Below are 14,267 nucleotides of genomic sequence, written 5' to 3'. Positions count from 1 at the left end.
AATGTCTGTATGAGTGAACTGGAAATGCCCCAGAAGACCAAGTCTGATTAATCAAACAAGACAACTCTTCACTGATGCAATACTTGGATTTCTTTCTTATTTTTTTTTTTTTATATAGGCTTGCCTTAGGTTGTTGGTAATATTTTCCTTGATTTTTAAATATGTATAATAGTGATAATAATTAATAGCTCTGAGCTGTATGAAGGGAAAGAAAACTGGTTTAGGGTTTGTTATATTACAGAATGTACTTGGATATATGTGGGTACATCTCAGTGATATTTTATGCATGGAACCTTTCCAACGTACAGCAGCCGAGAGACTGGCAGAAAGAAGTAATATTCTATTGGCTTTGGTAGGTTCTGAGTATTTAGACCAGGATCTAGATGATTCTAAGGCAAAGGAAATTATAATCCTGTTCAATTAAAAAAAAAAGCAGCTTAGAAACAAAAACTTTGTTACAAGGGCGGATAGGAAGTCAACTTCTAAAACTTAGTGTGAACTAAGGTTACGGCTTCAGCAGAGGGTTAAGGACTCTGGCAGTAGAAATGGCCAACAGAAGCATGTTTGGTGTGCGTCACTGTTGAAATCTCACAAGGAGCACTTGTAGCATTGTTCGGTTATTGCTACAACGTAAATAGCTACATTGTAAGACTTTAACGCAATTGCCTAATTTGCTGTTATGTATAATTTTCAATTTGCATCACTGTCAGACTACAAAAATGTTGCCATGTTTGACCTCTGTTCCTGCAGTAGCAGCGGTATGATGGTGGGGACAGGAATTTACATCAGCTGACGAACATAGAATACCTTACAGATAGAAAGTTCTCTGTTGCAGCAATATTGAACACAGCCCTGTACTATGTATCTGTGACTGAAAAAATCCCGATAATCATTTGGTCAGTTAAATAGCGTGAGCATGACTACTACTCTTTCTTTCCAAATTCGTTCACTGTGGGCACCTAGGCTTTTACTAGCTGATATCTGCAGATTGCAGAATGCAAAAGGCTCTGTTGGAGGATATGAATGTTTGAAATCTTATCCAAAATATAGAAAGGAACAAAAAAAATGCTTCTGCCGCAGGCATTTTGGGCATGTGCTGGTGAAAATCTACACGGCAACTGATAAAGAGGTTTTAAGTTGTGATTGAAACACACTTGTGAGCTTATTTCCACATCATTATTTCAGCAATCAAGCATTTGGCCAGAATTACAAAAAAGCATTTCATTTTTAAAGCATCACCCATTGGGTTTTTGTGAAACGAAATTTTACAGCAGTTTTGTCAGATCTCTTCAGAGACAGGCAACAAGAGACATTAAATAGTCTTTCAAAACAGCTTTAAGAAATGAGATGACTTGAAAGAGAATAGCCTTTATGTGCATTAATGTTTTGGGAGATTTTTGCAATGTGAACAAGTCAGATTTGTTCTCATTAAAGTTAAAGTTATACTTCAAAGGCACGACTTCACTATATTTGTTATTTTAATGAAAGTCGTTGTTGCCTCTGAGTAATATTAAAAGCCACCCCACAACAATCACCAGGCTTAAGTAGAGTTGAGTTGCACATGGAATAATAATATTAGTCACAATTTTTATATTGTGTAAGTTAGATAGAGATACTGAGATACTGTATTGTATTTTTCAAGTTAAAATCTTGAACTGCCAGTGCCACCCATGCTTTCTTCCTGGCACATGTTTCGAGAGCTATGCCTGAATGTATCGAAGAGACGAGTGTTCAGTGTTCGGAGACGGAGATGGTTTGATACGACTAATTGCCCTACGCTCATTATTGCGGGTGTCGTGCGCTGATTTTGACGTAGTTTCATGTGTTGCATGCCAACATCTTTGTGGCGCTTCAGCCAGTCAGGTCGTGTACCTCGCCATTTTGGTAACCGGGCGCCGAAGCTGGGTTGAAGACACGAGTGTACGATCATGTCGGGTTTTTTACGGCCACTTTAATGATATTCCAGCACAGAAGCTCAGAGACTTACAGATATACAGAGGAAGATTTTGCAACTTTTTGAAAACTTGAGAATTTGTGGCGAAAAAAGTCAAATCTTTGCTTCTGGTTTTGGCTTATTTTCCTTGTATATCAGTACTTATGTGCCAGTATTATCTGAGTTGCGACACCTATCATTCAGGAGAATACTGCAATTTGAGACGATGTTGCAGTGGTGAGAAATGCGACAATTGGACTGGGCATACTGGGGCCTTAAAGAAAGCATCTATGTACCCAGTGAATGACCATCACTGAACAGAGGTGGTGGGTTAAGAAACCAGTAAACAGATAACACCTTTTCTTCTCTCCGTTGTATCAAAAATGTTACCACATACTCCACAATTACCAGTTTAAAGGTTTTGATAGAATGCATTTTTTATACTTGTACTAGCCCTTTGCTAACCTGGCATTCTAATTATTCATAATTATAACATATTTATAAGCTAAATGTTAATGAAGTTGAGTGCAGTGATTTTGATTTGAACTCTGGCCCCTCCGTACTCTTAACAAGGAAAAAAGGACTTCAGGAAATTGCAATTTGAAAAGAAAGTATTGATGTCTTGCATGTATAATTCATTTATAGAAATGTTTTCTAAAAATGTAAAAGGTTTTAAAAGAAGTTTTCCTAAATTTCATTAAATCTGTGAGGAAAAATTGCATCTGGATGTGTCTGACATTTGACTGTCCAATACTCTGGTATTGAATTTGAAGAGTATGGCATGGTGGTGCAGCAGTCAGCACTGTTGCCTCAGAGCAATAAGATCCTCGGTCAGACCATCTGGAGTTTACATGTTCTCCAAGTTCCTGTGTTCTCCCAAAGTACTCCAGCTTCCCCCGACTATCCAAAAGCATGCACGTAAGGTGATCCTAAAATTGTCCGTACAGCGTGAATGGTTATGTCTGTGTTCCCGCTGTGGACTGGTGGTCTGTCCAGGTTGTACCCTGCCTTTTGCCCTATGACAGCTGGAATAGGCCCCAATGCCCTGTGACTCTGATTTGAGCCACAGGGCATTTGAGTCACAGGGTTACGAAAGTGGCCGGGTAGAATTTTTTTACATGCTGAAATGCTATCAAAAATGCTGTTGCTAGCCTCTCTTGCTCTCTGTTGCTCTTACTTTACTCTGGTTGTGAGCCTGTTTGTGTAAGCCATGCCAAAGAGATAGAAGTGCGAGTGACAGGATATTACAGCAGCAAAAAAATAAATAAAAAAGATAAAAACCTTTTACACTGTATGAACAAACAGAGTCACTCATAACTCGCAGTTAATGGCTGTTTATGGCCTTTGAAGCCTCTGCTTCCTTGTGCCAGACATTTTTCAGATATGAATCACTGGCAGTCAGGTGGCACAAGGGGTCAGGAGGGGTCAGGGGATTGATATAAACTAGTATTAGGCTCACTGTCAAACTTGGGAAAACACTGTATAGTATTTGCAAATGACCTAAGTTGTGTATAATTAGTGGGCCTATAAGAACTTCAATCCAATCTCACTTATGCCAACAATGGCAAAAAATTAAGCAAATCTGAAGAATTAAATCTAAGGACTCTCATGTTCTCCTATCTTCATTCCTGTGGTTGAAGATAGAAATCTTCATCCAGCTACAAGAGCTGCAGGTTCTGTTATCATAATAGAGCTTTCTGACAGATGGAAAACATTTAAACGAGTATGTTACAGAAAATAGCAGGAACAAATAAACTCCAGAATGTAGTGACATAGAGTTTATCCATCCTGCTTACTTCATCCTTACTTTGAGGCAAACTCAGTTTAAAATAAATAAATAAATAAAATGTCAATAAATCAACAAATATTCATTCATGTATTGATTTGTTTTTATATGCAAATTGTATGTCCTCTGCTCCTTTATTCTTTGCTTCAAAGTTGTGAAGACAGCACACTGCTGCCTATTACTGCACAAAAAACAAAACAAAACTGACTTCTCATTAATCCACTCAGTTCAACTGATTCTTGGCCTGAAGACTGGTGTTTTACAAGATGTAGCATTTCTAATCTTGTTTATGTTGATATGTTAACTACCTTAGAAATCATCCAAAAAACTTGAGGATGCCTTTCATATCTCGGTCTACTTCTGTTTGTTACCCTTTTCTCAGCATGTCCTGTTTTTTTGTTTTTTTCTTCTTTCTTTTTCCCCCTCCTCATTTTTCCAGGCATGCACCATGTCGGGAGACAATCAACCCGTACTACGTCAACACTGGCCATGTTATGGCTCCTGCCACCAGCGCCAATGACAGTGAGCAACAGAGCATGTCCAGTGACGCAGACACCATTTCCCTTACGGACAGCAGTGTGTATGTATTTTGGCTTCATCCGAACATTTCACACACAGTTGTACCAGATAAAAAAGGCTATGCAGGTTACAACTTTTAGGGGAATGACAGTTTTACCTTCACCAATAAAATAGACAGGATCCTATTATATGTGGGAATAGTTTATATTTTAGTGCAACTTGGATTTCAGCGTTTTTAAGTCATAACCAGTTGTGTGCTTTTGATTGAAGATATGCAAAATAAAGGCTTTTAGTTGCAGATATGACACTGGGGAATTCAGCCAACGAAGCTTCAAAGCATGCACAACTGGACAAAAATGTTTTTGAAGCTGAATGGATTAGAGGCTGTTATCAGCTAACTGATCCAGGACTTCCAGAACGGAAAAAAACCCAGAATTAGTAATATCATATAAAATTACACTCTTCTGCATGTGATATGTTACCATAATGTGCAACGCCGCTTGTGCAGAAGGGACACTATTAGCCTGTGAGCATACCTGTCCTGCTTTACTAATTAATCACTATCTAGGTGTTCATTTGAGGCACAAATTCTGTGAAAAGCTTTCAACTTCAAAGCTGCCTCTGTTGTTTATTCATGAGCGTGTTTTATGAAAATGTCTTTGTTTAATTCCAGAGATGGGGTTCCACCCTACAGATACCGCAAGCAGCATCGCCGCGAGATGCATGAAAGTGCCAGAGCAAATGGGCTAGTGCCACTACCTCATATTCCAGTGAGTTATTCATGGGTTATTTCCCCTTTCTCTCCATTTCTGCCTCAACACCTTTAGCTGTCGGTTCCTGGCTTATTTTTCTCTGCTCCGCCATTGGAGATGTGCATATTTAAGCTCTGCTGTGTCGCGGGGTCCTGTGATGGAGTATAAGAATAGCTGATGGTGAAAGAGTAGTCTGTCTAAATGCAGCTTGATGCTTTCCTAAGCTGCGTGCGCTTGAAGCCTAGTAGACATGAACCTTTCCCCGTGACAGCCTGATGCCTCCCTCTGCAGCTCCTGCTCTCTCTTGGTAGGAAACTCGAGCTCTAATTAGGCCTTGGAGTAAAGCGTCAAATTAAAATGCCTCATCCAGCCTCTCATTAAGATGTAAGAATTGACTATATAGAAGAGCCCAAATCTCTACCCCTAACAAAATACTCTTCAGTTTTTTCTTAATAAGAAAAAACAGAGATTATGTTTTAAATATGTTTAAAGATGAGTCTCTTGTCAAGTTATTTTTGCACTTGCTGGATTCAAATCGGGGGGCACAGTTTGAATAGGTAAGATTGCAGTGTAATTGCATACACTGACAGGAGAAGAAATTGTACACTTTATAAAACAACCCAAGACTAAAGTTGCAGTTCCTGTGTAATTAAGTAGAATTTCAGTAGAATTTATTTTATTTGAAATGACAATGTAATTATATTAACATACAAATACTTAAAGGTAGGTGCACTAAAAAAACAATCAAACAAGGAAATAAATTGAAGTGGTGGAAAAGTGGAAGGAAATTATGCAGTGCTTAATATTATTTAAAACCTTATTTAAAAGGACAAAAAACAACATTAACTGTCTTTCTAAGGTGTTGGGCTAATACATGCTGGCTCAACAGCTTTAGTGCTCATTGGTGTTAATTCTCGAGGTTCCAGGAACTCTACTGGAGAGTTCTCCCAAAGCCTCCATTTAGAGTTTTTGTGACTGTGGTGTGGTGTGTTAAATCTGCAGTCGGTTAACAAGGTTTAAATATGCCTATGGTAAAAGCAGTAGCATATGTTTTACATAATTTTGATACTCATCCCAACCCCCACAAGACCTACGCATGACTGTCTTTCAATTCAGCAGACTACTTCCATCATGACAGACATGAAAGACGAACACCCGGAAAAGCCGGGGTCTAGTTGGGCCCAGCTATGCCAGAAAAATGCTCCCACAGCATAACAGCTCTGGTGGATCCCCCTCACTGTAGGGACCAAACATTCCTGCTTTAAATTGAATTTGTCACATATCTGTAGAATGAGGCCGTTATTAAATCTGGTCTAAATCTCTTTATGTCCTCACAAACAAAGACACCTTTATCAAATATATGTATTATAATGTAAGTTAGTAAAATAATGTAAGTGATGTATTTCTAAGATAACTGTGTTTATGAGAAAATGTGATTTGATCTTTATGTTAGTTAAATATATAAACTACATTGCCCTGTTGTTTTTACAACAGGGCAATAGCCCTAATCAGTGCTAACAGCTGACCTGATTAGCTATTTTTGTGGGGGGCAATAATGCACAATGAACATTCATTCTTTAATTTGTTATTTATACCTTTTTTTGCACTTTAAGGTTTACTGTGTTGTGGGTTTTTTTGTGTTTAGTGCCGACATGGGACAGTTTTCCAATTTCGTTGTGTTATTGTACGAGGTATGACTGTGCAATGACAATTAAGAGTTATCTTATCTTACTTGTATGTCAGAGAACCTCCTTAAGCAGCACAAACAATAATGTTGTGTCATTTTATTCCAACAAAACAGTTTTAGCTCATTAAAATTATCATTAATATTTTTAGTTCATGCCTTAAAACTTCAATAAGATTAACATCTGGTCATTTCTTGTATTTTTACCATTCATACTTATGTTCTTTCTGTCATTGTCTTTTTCCATTAGTCAACCTCTCCTAAGCTTAAGGTTGTGCTGCCCTGATATTCTTCTGTAAAAGTTCTTTGTACAATATGGCAAGACACTTGTCATTGAAATATTATTAATTGAACTAAAGACTAAATGATTCAGATACCAAACTGGTGAGTCCCTACTGCTGGGGAGAAAACCCAGATCTTCAGAAATAATTACTGTTAATACTTATTTTAAGGTTTTTCATGGTTCACACCAATCAGTCTTGAGCAAATACTCAGGCTTATTTGATTATTTGATGCAAAGGTTAACTCCTAAGTCATTTTAAGAGTCGCACAGAATGCATTACCTTGATAGAATTTACAGCAGTGAATGAAGCATACTGAAAAAAAGCCCATGGGCTTTAGTGATATTTAGTGGTAAAGTTGTGGCACATTCGCTAATACTTAAATTTATTATCCCTTTGGTGTTTTTAACACTCAACACCATCTAGTCTAATGTCTTCCTGCTTATGTTTAAGCACTTTAATGTGATTGCTGAAAGGATGTTTGAGGCCAAGGTGGGAAAACATCCTGGGACTGCTGAAGTGGCTTTGACAGTAATGCAGCAGTGCTTACAGTTTGACATTTCTTTCTCCAGCGCCCAAACCGGATTCCAAAGGATATACACGTGGAGCCAGAAAGGTTTGCTGCAGAGCTGATCAGGAGACTGGAGGGCGTACTGAAAGAGAGGGAGGCCCAGGAGAAACTGGAGGAACGACTGAAGCGAGTACAGTTGGTATGTTCTCTCTGTTTTCTGAAGAAGCGTATGCTATTGAAAGAACAATCAGAAGCTGTATTTTGTTAATTCTGTCTAATTTATATGAATAAGAAGCATCCTTTAGCGGTTTCACTGAATGACCTCTAATATAGTCTCAACAGTGCAGAGCTACTGGTTACACATTCAAGTCATGTGAGGAAGTGTTAGGAGCTGAATATTGCTACTACTGTGTAACACAACTGAAAAACTTTAGTGATGAGGGAATAGGGGAAATTAAAGTATGAGTTCCTAAACTTAAAAATGCTTTGGGGAAAAGGAACAATTCTTTTTTATTTGCTATATCATCAGTAATATGTCAGCTAATAATGAAAAATGCAGTACAGTGACCTAAAGAACTAAACTTAAAACATTTTTTCATTTGCAAAGCTCGAGTCAGAGATTGTTTGTGATTGCAACATGAAGGGCTGGTTTTAAAGATCACATTTAAAGTCCTCACAGTGCAAATGGTAAAATCAAAGAGCTCTGCTTTCCCAATTTACTAAGTTTGGTTTACTTTAATAAAAGAATACTTGAATAGATTGTGAAAGCTTATTGAAAAGCAGATTGCTGGTTGAAGTGTAACAGCAGATTCTACCGATGCTTATTTCTGAGCCAGACTGCGAGGTGTGTGCTCGGCCGTTGTGCTTTAAGTCTTCAGTAACAAAGGAGACTTAAATCCACCTGGCCTTAATGAAATTAATGAGGCCAACCATTTGAATAGGGAATAAAAAAACATTATGAATCACTTGGAGAATTCTGTCCTTGGCCTGTCAGCAATCTGGCTTTGTCTGCGAATCAGATGGAGCACCTGCACATGCCGCCACTTGTAAGCCTGGAACAGTGAGCCGCCTGTTTGATGTCACTTGAATGTTGATGAAATGGTTCCTGAAACCACAAATGAAATCTCCCTCAGTGTACGGTGCCAAGTATTAAGTCTCAAGGCAGGCAATTTATGTGGGTAGCTATGAAAGGAAAGAAGGTGCCATCACGCAGCTGAAGGTTTGGCCTGTGGAAACGGGAGGCGAGGACGCCATTCATCAAGTAATACTTTGGAAATGTGGCTTGGGTTTTTAGCTTGTAAATGATGATATCAGAAGCACTAAAATGTGATATAAATATGATGTCTGTAGCATAAAATTAGATTTTTAAGGGTGTGCCATCTTGTTAAAAAATCCAAAATCTGATTCCATGACAATGCAACTTTTCAGCTTTCCACAGCTCCGTCATGCATTCTGCACAAAATTTGATTAGGAATGTAATAACGCACATAATGTAATTATTGTGCGGAGTAAGCAAATTATTGGCAAAAGATTGTGAGCAGGGCTCTCATTGATTCCTTGAAATATCTGCTCGTCTCTTCTTCATTGTTCTGTGTGGAGTTTGTGGGCTCGGCTAGCGCAGATATCCGGATGGAACGCGGAGATGTAAAGAAACATCAATTACTTAAAAACTTGCCAAAAAATACTTGGCTGCATGGGTCATATTTTGCAATACAGCTGCATCTAAGAAAGCCGTGGGCACGAGAAAGTTAACTGCGTGTAGGAACAGGCTGAGTTTCCTTTTCACACAGTTGGAGTAAGAGGACGGCGAGCACAGAGGCAGCGCTCAAAAGATGGTTGGCATGTTTACAAGTGAAGATCTATTGAAGGTTGATTTAATTATTTGACATAACTGGCATGAAAGATTTGAGCTTGTGCTGGTTAAAAATGAAAAGTAAAATCTGTCTTTCCATATATACATATTCTCTCCTTTACCTTCTTTCTCTGCCAAAATGTTCCCGACTTTATACAGGAGGCAAAATAAAAGGCGTATGGTGCTCATTTCTCCACCTACAATAAAATGTTTTCTCTTTATCCAAATTTCCCCGGGGAATTAGGATGAATATATTATTATCAGGGTAAAACTGAATGCTTAAGGTTTTTACTGTCGCCCTGGACAACCTACTGGCATGACTGTTGAGCTGTTTTTTTATGTTGAGATTACAGGGGGCAGTAGGATTACATGATGACTGTGTCATCAGTTTAGCTAAGTTTAAACACAAGTCAAGAGCCGTTGTTGTAAATAGTTGCTCATTTTTGTTTGGTGTAAACAACATGTGTTTGAATAGGTGGAGAAATAGTTTTAAAGTGCTCATGTAAATCTGCCCTTTGCTTAATGCTGCTTCGTTTAAATAGCCATGGGGCCTTATTGTATAGTAGTGAAGCATGCTAATGCTAAGCTTAAAGATCATTCACATCAAGTATTATGTGGAAACAAGTTAGAAGAGGGGAAATTATATATCATTCGTGGTCCTGTCATGATCGGTAATCTCTGATGGGGATTTATTTTTTCAACCAGGAGTATCAAATAAAAATGCTTGAACTCAAGTGTGGATTTCTAGAGACAAGTTTACATTAAAAAAATCTAGTAATGTGTTATGATGGTTTGTTATGTGTCAGTATTTCATTTAGAATAAAGTATTTCTGTTAACAGAGGCGTGAGATCCTGGGCCATATAGGAATAACAACATGACCATGCAGTTCTTGACTGGCATTCTCCGTTCACTCTTTCCGTTTAACATTGCACGTCCTGCACTTCCTCCAGTGCCTGCTTATCAAAACCTATTATGAAAGCCTGCAGCACCCCACCCTTTAAATCCCCCTGGAGACGAGTCTGTCAGAGAGTTTTGTCCCAGTCAGTCAGCGCTCGAGCTGTAGCAGTTGTGCTTGTCATGACACGAAGCCACAGGAATATTTGGATGCTGAAACGGTTGTATTCATAGATTGTCTCCAAACTGCTGCATTAAGAAGGAGAACACACATTTCAATTTAAGGTTAAACCTGCCATCTGCAGGTTGAAATAAGTACTGCAGCTGCAGCCTGGTGGAAGAGCATCAGTTGTGCTGATAGTGCACATGGAACATAGCTGGTGAATAAATAAAATGCATGTTTACATATTTGCTATATGATTTAAACATTCATTGTAACCCATGCCACGAGTATATATACATTATTTATAAATTAGGTTACCCTTTTTTGTGTTTTCTTTGTGTTATATCTTGTGTTTATCTTTATTTAGATTTTTATTTCAAGGTTTTATCTTTGACATTGTGTGCATATCTGTTTTTGCTAAAGGAAGAGGAGGCTGACGAAGTCATGATGGCCACAGCAACATCATTATCCAGTCACAAGTTCCCCCCTGGTGCTTATTCACAGAATTACAACCCCCGCTATGCTGACAACACCTACAGCGCTCCTTTTGTCGGAGATGCTCATGAAGAAAACCCAGAGAGCATCTTGGACGACCACGTGCAGCGAGTCATGAAGACCCCGGGCTGCCAGTCGCCGGGAACCGGCCGTCATTCTCCGAAGTTGCGCTCACCAGACGGTTTCACAGGGATAAAAGGGATTGGGATGCCAGGCCAGGGTAAACATGCATCCAGGCACGGTTTCAAGGGAGAAACTAGCCACTTGTACCACCACAAACACCATAGCCACCACACCAGCGTGGGCAAGCCCAAAGAGCAGGTGGAGGCTGATTTAGTCACGCATGTGCATGGGAGCTTTCCCTGGAGCATCGAGTCAAGTCATTACGGATCAAAGTCTCGCAGCTATGCAGACGGCATGGGATCCAACTCCATGGACTATGCAGGGTACATGTAAGGAACAAACTGAGAAAAACTGAATTCACACATGAAAAATACCTGTTGTTTTCTATTTATCGGTTATTTACTTTCTATTTTGCAGCGGGAGAGGTGGCACACAGTGTAAAAGAGCATCAAAGAGAGGTGAGGAATTGCGGCCTTATGACATGCCGGGGCCTGGAGAGGAGATGGAGAAAAACCAGAAGATCCTTTTGTGGCTGATGGAAGGACAGAAAGAAATGGTTCAGCATAAGAGAAGCCCATATGGGTCAGTGATTACCTTTTATTAGAAAACATTTTTTTCCTTTTTTAAATTAAATAAAACTAAAACATTTTAGACATGTGCTCATGCCGCTACGTCACCAGTGCTCAAGTGTTGTTTTTTTAATGTATCATGAACAAGTAAAGCTAAAATATGCTAAAATAAGCATGTTTCTTTATTTTATTAAATAAATTGCTGATATGTTTTTTATCATAGGAGCACCACTGGGTCCAAAAGGACTGTTGGACATGAAGGATCCCGCCTCGGCTCAACAGGGTCGATGCATCCGTGCATCAGTGGTCAGCTGCGGAACAGTGTGCAGCCGTCTCACCCTTTCATCCAGGATCCCACCATGCCGCCCAACCCAGCTCCCAGCCCCCTCATTCAGCTGGAGGAGGTTTGCCGGCGACTCGAGGAGGAGAAGATGAAGTCCGGAACATTGCAGCCTAAGCAAAGGTAAAAGAACAGATATGACTCACGTCCACTTGTTCAGTTCTTCAGTTTTTCCAAAGAATATAATATTCTGCCATATCTGTACCCTGCTCTGTCGTACTTGTGACAATTGCTCCCCTCTTCAGCTCTGGGAGCTAAGTCATTGCTGGCTGTCAGCAGATAGAAATCTCAAATATATTGTGAAATACAAAGAGATTTAAAAGGCACAGACAAGCTTGTGTAAACGGTTTGAAAAGGGTTTGAATGTCACCGATCGTAATTTATATATATTAGTTAAGCCGCAAAAGAGAAAGCCAGCCCTTTCCCTGTTATCTAGTGAAAATCTTTAGCCCGTGCACCTCTTTTTTTTTTTTTAAGCTGGTCTGTGTCTAACCACTGGGGTTTTTCGGTCTCTCAGGTATGTGCTGGAGGTGATCCAGAGGGGTCGCACAGCAGTCAGGCCCGTACAGTTCCCTCAGCTCAGCGAGCTCTCCGAGCCCGAGTACGTCCACTGTGTTCCACAAATAGCTTTTAACATTTTGTGCGACATGGCGAAAAACATGGCGATCGTGGCTCAAGAGTTGGGTGTTCGTCTTGTAATCGGAAGGTTGCCGGTTCGAGCCCCGGCTCAGACAGTCTCGGTCGTTGTGTCCTTGGGCAAGACACTTCACCCGTTGCCTACTGGTGGTGGTCAGAGGGCCTGGTGGCGCCAGTGTCCGGCAGCCTCGCCTCTGTCAGCGCGCCCCAGGGCAGCTGTGGCTACAATGTAGCTTGCCATCACCAGTGTGTGAATGTGTGCGCGAATGGGTGGATGATTGTGTATAGTGTAAAGCGCTTTGGGGTCCTTAGGACCAAGTAAAGCGCTATACAAATACAGACCATTTACCATGTTAAGTCAGTGGAAAATAATGGACAAATAGCACTTTCCTGCAGTACTGCCCTTTTGCAGGATTGTTACTGATTTAATAACAGCGGTTTTACTGTTAACTTTATGTGGCAGCCAATTGGAAGAATATTTTCATGATCTAAGGTTTATCATTTTCTCAACTGCTCATAAATAAATTGATCAGACTTGAAGGCTGAGAACATCAGATTTCTTGGTGATTCGTGGAGTGTAAATTTTTCTCTATTTTCTCTGTTCCCGGAGCGGCAGACTAGCTAGAGTATTACAAAATCGTATCTGTTTTTGATGTTATTTGAGAAACACGTATTTCTGTTTGATGTCTGACTGCCTGATAGCTGCTTACCAGATGAGGAAGAGCATGAGAACTGCAGATGAAAGAAAGATTACGTGACACCACCTCCTGAATCCTCCTGTTAGATTTGCGAGGTCTGGCATTCGTTTACTGACCGGACCTTTCCGTAACTCGAGTACGCACCTCTAAAAAAATTACTTAAAGATGACAGCAAAATTGGAATACAGAAAATATGAAGGACAATAGGATGATGATAATAATAATAATAGTATTTAGGAATTATAATTATATATAATTCTAAATTATAAATATATAATTTCTGATACTTTTGGTGAGACAGCTGTGGGCTGGGGCGTATACTGGAAACCCTGCATCACTGGCAGTATAAAAGCTGGGCATAGAAACTGTTGTCACTTATTTTTTTTGAAAGCGTTTTTGTCATCACCATCTTAATATTTTGAAACTGATCTTGTTTTTCACGATTCATTAGCACATGAGCATAAACTGGAGAATCCCCCAGTCCTTTTAGATGGGCCGTATTTTACAAAATGAACTTTATTCACTGTGACCCAAAATAATGGAGCTTCTAAACCTGAGGTGTCAAACTCATTTTACATTGCGGGACACATACAGCCCACGTTGATCTTAAGTGGGCCGGACCAGTGAAACTCCGCCTTCCTGTCAGTGTAAAGAAATTCCATGTCCGTTTTTCTACACGATAACGAAATCGTTATCGTGTATCATTGCCCAGACTGTCCTTTTTTCAGCTGTAGTCGTAAAAAAATGTCTACAGTAGAAAGTGAAAAGCAGAAACTAGTCTGTCATTTCATTATTTATTGTTTAATTACTTTGTGTAGTATGAATGGCTACAAGGGAGGGTTTTATCAATAGGAAAAGCTGCAAAAAATATGAAAATACAGTTAAAAGTCCAAAATGTCTGTGCTTGTTTGTGGCGAGCAGCAGATCAAACAAGTTAAGAATTATAAATGGCTTCAAGTGCACATTCAGGCCTTTTAGACTCATTTAGACACTGAGCCACTGCTCTGTGCTACATGCAGATATTCCCGCA

General features: G+C 39.6%; 1 protein-coding gene across 9 annotated transcripts in view; it reads left to right on the top strand.

Annotated features, from left to right (window-relative positions):
- Window positions 1-14,267, top strand: part of axin1 (axin 1) — a 32,969-nt gene that overhangs the window by 11,903 nt on the left and 6,799 nt on the right. For 7 of the 9 annotated variants that reach the window (XM_085156426.1, XM_085156424.1, XM_085156425.1 and 4 more), the window contains 6 exons: window positions 4,159-4,299; window positions 4,912-5,008; window positions 7,528-7,665; window positions 10,800-11,323; window positions 11,412-11,576; window positions 11,787-12,026. In XM_085156426.1, coding sequence (XP_085012552.1) covers window positions 4,159-4,299; window positions 4,912-5,008; window positions 7,528-7,665; window positions 10,800-11,323; window positions 11,412-11,576; window positions 11,787-12,026 — 1,305 coding nt within the window. Of the gene's footprint in view, window positions 1-4,158; window positions 4,300-4,911; window positions 5,009-7,527; window positions 7,666-10,799; window positions 11,324-11,411; window positions 11,577-11,786; window positions 12,027-12,420; window positions 12,505-14,267 lie in introns of all 9 variants that reach the window. The other 2 variants (XM_085156430.1, XM_085156429.1) reach the window with 2 other exon arrangements.

Source organism: Neolamprologus multifasciatus, chromosome 4 (genome assembly GCF_963576455.1).
Source record: "Neolamprologus multifasciatus chromosome 4, fNeoMul1.2, whole genome shotgun sequence".
Classification (NCBI taxonomy): domain Eukaryota; kingdom Metazoa; phylum Chordata; class Actinopteri; order Cichliformes; family Cichlidae; genus Neolamprologus; species Neolamprologus multifasciatus.
Note: the sequence above shows the minus strand (reverse complement) of the source record. Positions and strands in the feature narration are given on the sequence as shown.